Source organism: Pteropus alecto, unplaced genomic scaffold (genome assembly GCF_000325575.1).
Source record: "Pteropus alecto unplaced genomic scaffold, ASM32557v1 scaffold97, whole genome shotgun sequence".
NCBI lineage: Eukaryota > Metazoa > Chordata > Mammalia > Chiroptera > Pteropodidae > Pteropus > Pteropus alecto.
Genome location: NW_006439713.1, coordinates 652,252 through 656,663, shown reverse-complemented (window position 1 = coordinate 656,663; position 4,412 = coordinate 652,252). Strand labels below are relative to the sequence as shown.

At 62.5% G+C, this 4,412-nt stretch overlaps 1 protein-coding gene across 1 annotated transcript in view; it reads left to right on the top strand.

The window, feature by feature from the left end:
• Positions 1-4,412, top strand: part of SLC37A1 (solute carrier family 37 member 1) — a 43,490-nt gene that overhangs the window by 15,258 nt on the left and 23,820 nt on the right. The window contains exons 7-10 of the mRNA XM_015593112.2: positions 480-626; positions 3,253-3,350; positions 3,941-3,978; positions 4,046-4,270. Coding sequence (XP_015448598.2) covers positions 480-626; positions 3,253-3,350; positions 3,941-3,978; positions 4,046-4,270 — 508 coding nt within the window. The remainder of the gene's footprint in view (positions 1-479; positions 627-3,252; positions 3,351-3,940; positions 3,979-4,045; positions 4,271-4,412) is intronic.

The window sequence follows — 4,412 nt, the reverse complement described above, 5'->3', positions numbered from 1 at the left end:
GTGGCTCCTCCGGGGCAGGCACCTGGCCCGCGAGGCTGCACCTGTGCACCCCCGTCCCGCCCCTGCCAGCTGACACGTGCCTTGCCAGCGTGTCTGCTTCCTCATAGGGTGGATCTCGGACAATGTTATAAAACCACGGCCTGACTTAAGACAATGTATTTTAATTAGGTGCTGAGTGTTCTGTGAGTCACTCAGATGATTGGTTCCATTCTAGACTCGGCACCAAACTTTCATTCTAATTGAATTCGAAATTACTTTTAAAACAGAGATCTGGCAGGACAAGCATTCTTAGTTCGGCTCCTGGCAGAGAGGTGCTGCTTCGCCCCGTGTCAGGGCGTTCCAGCCCCGCGGGCTACTGGGGAGCTCTCTTTGGCATTTCCGTCTTTGGTTTGGCTGAAAGCAAGATGCGTCACAGGGCGGCGCCCTGCTGTGGACTCCAGGTGAGGCTGCCTGGCGGCGCCCTCTCCACCTGTGCCCAGCTTGCAGCTGGCGTCCTTCGAGTGCCGGCCTCGTCACCCGGGAAGCCGGGGCACCTGCAGCTCCTGCGTCTCTGCTGTCGCCACGGTCAGCCTTGAACTTGAACGCGGGCTCCCAGGCGGCCTGCAGGGGGGATTCAGACACCGCAGGTGTGAGCGCGGGGGCTGGGCTGCTCTCTCTTGCCAGCCTGTGCCTCTCACTGTCGCGTGACTGTCACCGGGGTTCTGGGAGGGGCACTCGTCGTCCACGCTGGCTCCCCAGCACCTGGAGCTTCGTCGTCTGGACGCCAGGGTGTTCCGTACACATGAGTCACCTGGAGAACAATGCACTTCCTCTTTGCTAGTGCAGGTGCATTCTGCCCGAGGCCTCGGTCCATGGTGGCTTTTACTCTCTTCCTCAAGCGAGAGCAGGCTGGTTCTGGGGGAGGAGGGCGCGCGGGGCAGGGCAGGGCTGTGGCGTCTCGAGGTGCCAGAGGCGGGGAGGGGGGTGTGGAACCAAAGGCCTGACCACAGGTGGCCCCCCACCTGTCACCTCCCACGCCTCCGGGTGGCAGCGCAGCTTCTTACCTGCCGTCTCAGCCCCAGCCTTGTTAGTAAACGTACTCAGGGCTCAGTGAGTCCCTCATTCATTCATCTTAAATTCCTTCTCACTGCCCCTGCTCCCCTGCTCCCAGCCCCTGCCGCCCCGCCCGCCCTTTGCCAGCTCGTTGGGGCGGGGTCCTCGGGCACTCTGGCCTCCCCCAGAGCCCAGGCCCCTCGGTTCCTGGCCCCTGCTGCACTGCATCGCCAGGCACTTCCTTCCGATGGCTCATCGCTCCTGGAGCTCGGCCGTCCTTGTCACACCTCCCCAGCTCCTCCGTCTGTCCCCCCCCAGCCTCTGCTAAGGCCGGTCCCCAGTGCCTGGCCCACTCGGCGTTTCTCTGCCTTCCCGCAGAAGCACCCCCTTGTCAGCCCCCTCGCTGCGTCTCCCCCCGGGCGGGTATTGGCTCTGCCTCTGAAGTCACGTCTCCCCTTTGCATGAAAATCTGAGGTTGCGGATGTTTGTATCAGACAACTGAGCACACACCCTGCACTGTCCCGTATGTCATCGCCACGGCACAGAGCGCTTCCTGTGAGCAGGAGCCGTGCCAGGCGTGGTACACGGATCTGATCGTGGCCTTCCAGGAAAGGGCCCGTGGGCAGGGCACTAACTGACCTGCTCTAGGTGACACAGTCAGCGGGCAAGGCAGGGTGTGACCAGGTGCCACCAAATGACCTGCTCCAGGTGACGCAGTCACTGGGCAAGGCAGGGTGTGACCAGGTGCCACCAAATGACCTGCTCTAGGTGACGCAGTTAGCGGGCAAGGTAGGGTGTGACCAGGTGCCAACTCACCCATCCAGACCGCCTTAAACTTTGGCTGGGGACCCCTTAGGTCCTTGGGATAGGTTTTTGTGGGTTCAATTAAAAACAGATTTTTTCATTTTCATGGTAATCCTAAAAAAAAAACAAAAAACAAATTTTGTCAGTTATAAATGCCATCTCCTTTTATAAAGATAAGATGCATTTTAAGGGTATTTCCTACAATTGGAGTTTGGGGGTCTTAAGTCAAAGTTTCTCAAATCTAGGTCCCTGGGACCCTGGGAGGTAGAGATCACTGGGGAGCGTGGGAACTTTTCTTTAAAAAGCATCCGAGAAAACCGGCCGTGTCTTCCCCTCCCCGTTTGCTCCTGATGACGAGCCAGCGCCGGCCGGGTCCGGAGGGACCTCTGTGTGCTCAGCTTTGAGGGGGACCCCGAGCGCTCCCCGGCGCACCACGCCTCCGAGGCGCCAGCCTCATGGGAGGGTGCGTTTCTGACTTGCGCTGTGCTGGCCCCCAGCACCCAGGGCGCTGTGCCCACGAGTGTCTGCGGCAGAGAGCCCACTCCCGTCCCTCCGCACTCAGGCCCGAGCCAGTCCAGTGAGTGAGGCCTCGCGCCGTGGCCCGGCGTCTCCTGTCAGCCCCTGGCCAGTGCAGACAGGGCACATTGGCCTGAGGGGCCACTTGCCGTCCTCCGCAGCAGCACGGAGCTCAGGCCGTCAGATTCTTCCTGTGAGGGAATCGCTGTCACCTTCTTCTCGTGATGGGGAGGTGACGTGTGTGAATGCTGAAAGCCAGCTGTGAATGATGACAAGCAGATGCGACAGGCAGGCCACATCGCCGTGCGGCTCGGGGTTCGTTTCTGCCCCCTCCTCGCCCCTGCTCACTGATGCTCTCTGCCGCAGACACTCGTGGGCACAGCGCCCTCGGGGCCTGCTTGCAAAGCATGCTCGGACCTGCAGCCAAGGGCTGCAGGCGCCAGTAGGCGCCCGTCTGTGGCCGGCAGGGAGGGCCGGCCCGTGCTCTGCTCCTTCCTGCCCAGCGCGTGGCCCCTCGGGGCCTGCCTGCAAAGCACGCTCGGACCTGCAGCCGAGGGCTGCAGGCGCCAGCGTCCTGCCAGGCGAGAGCCCAGGAGAAGCCCTGTCCTGGGGCTGGCGAAGGCTCAGCAGCGGGGGCCTCCAGACACCGTGGGGGTGTCGCGGTGGGCTGCAGGAAACCACACGGCCGAGCTGCTGACATCACTTTGAGTGGTCACACGTCTCAGGTGGCCATCGGGACGCCAGTGCTGTCCCTGCCAAGCCACACAGGCCGGGTGTGGAGGAGCCCCCAGCCCAGCAGAAGGTGCTCGGCGAGGCCCCTCCGCGGGTGCCGCCTCTGTGTCGTGGAGGAGGGAACTCGGCTGTGGGAAGCGTAAAGCCCGGAGCTCACTTTGTTTCCAGGCACTTAAACCGGTTCACCAGAAGCTGTAAGGTCCGGGATCTGGGCGCTGGGGGCGGCCGAAGCCGTTCGGCAGGCGCCCCCCTGGATCTGGGCGGAGGTGGGGCTGCTCCCCCCAGCTCCTCGGGCCGCACGTCTGGCCGTCGGTGCCCGAATCACACTGGAGTGATTTTTGAGTAAGATGGAGACGGCCCAGCGGCCGGCTTTGTTACTTTTCACGTGTTCGTTCTTCCGTGCATTTAATAAGAGGTGCTTTATTCTACATCAAGACACGTTTGGTCCCCACTAACTTTTATTTCTAGTTCATTCCGTGACATTAGGCAACGCGACACAAATGTCACTCGTGACGTCGCCCACACGCTTCTCCTGCTTTTCCGTTTCTTCCTCCCCCGAGCGTGCGCCGGGGGCTCGTCGCTGGCCAGCGTGTGCTCCGCTTGTCTGTGCGTCACGGGTAAACTGTCCTCCGTGCTGCTCCGCAGCTTTCACATTCTCGACCGCCGGCCTTGCTGGTGGCAGTTCAGCTCTCCCCACTGCCGCCCCCGTGGGGATGAGCAGCCCTGGGGGGCCGAGGGAGGCAGGACGCGTGCTGACTGAGGAAAGCTGTCGACGGCCTCATTTCGGCGTCATTTCCCGTGCTGGCGAGAACACGCAGCCCTCGGCTCACGCGCTGCCACACGTTTGGTGTTTCAGATCCGAAGGACGTCGCCTGCTCCTCCACGCCGGTGGCGGTAAGGACTTGCTCCCTGCTTCCTGTGTCTTCTTGGAGGGTGTCGTCTGCCGGGTGACTGCTGACTGTCACCAGCCTGGTCCTGTCTGTGCAGTGTCCGTGGGGAACAGAGTGGATGTGGCGCCACCTCGCATGGGGGCAGTTTGGGAATGGGGCGAATCACTGCAGTCTGGGGGAGGGACTTCCTCCCGGAGGGTGACCGGAGGCTGGGAACCGGCCATGCCCGGAGGAGCGGGGACATCCTGGCCTCGCCCTGGGCGGACGTCACCGTGTGGCTGCGGAACGGGGTGAAGGTAAGCTGGCTGACAGCGCTTTAAACAGCCGTCCACGCACGTGAGGTGGGCGTCAGCACCGCCTCTCCCGGGCAGCGTGCCGTCTGCTGCCACCTGTCCCTCACCTCCGCGCACGCTCAGCCGCCACAGGGCCCTGCGCTCC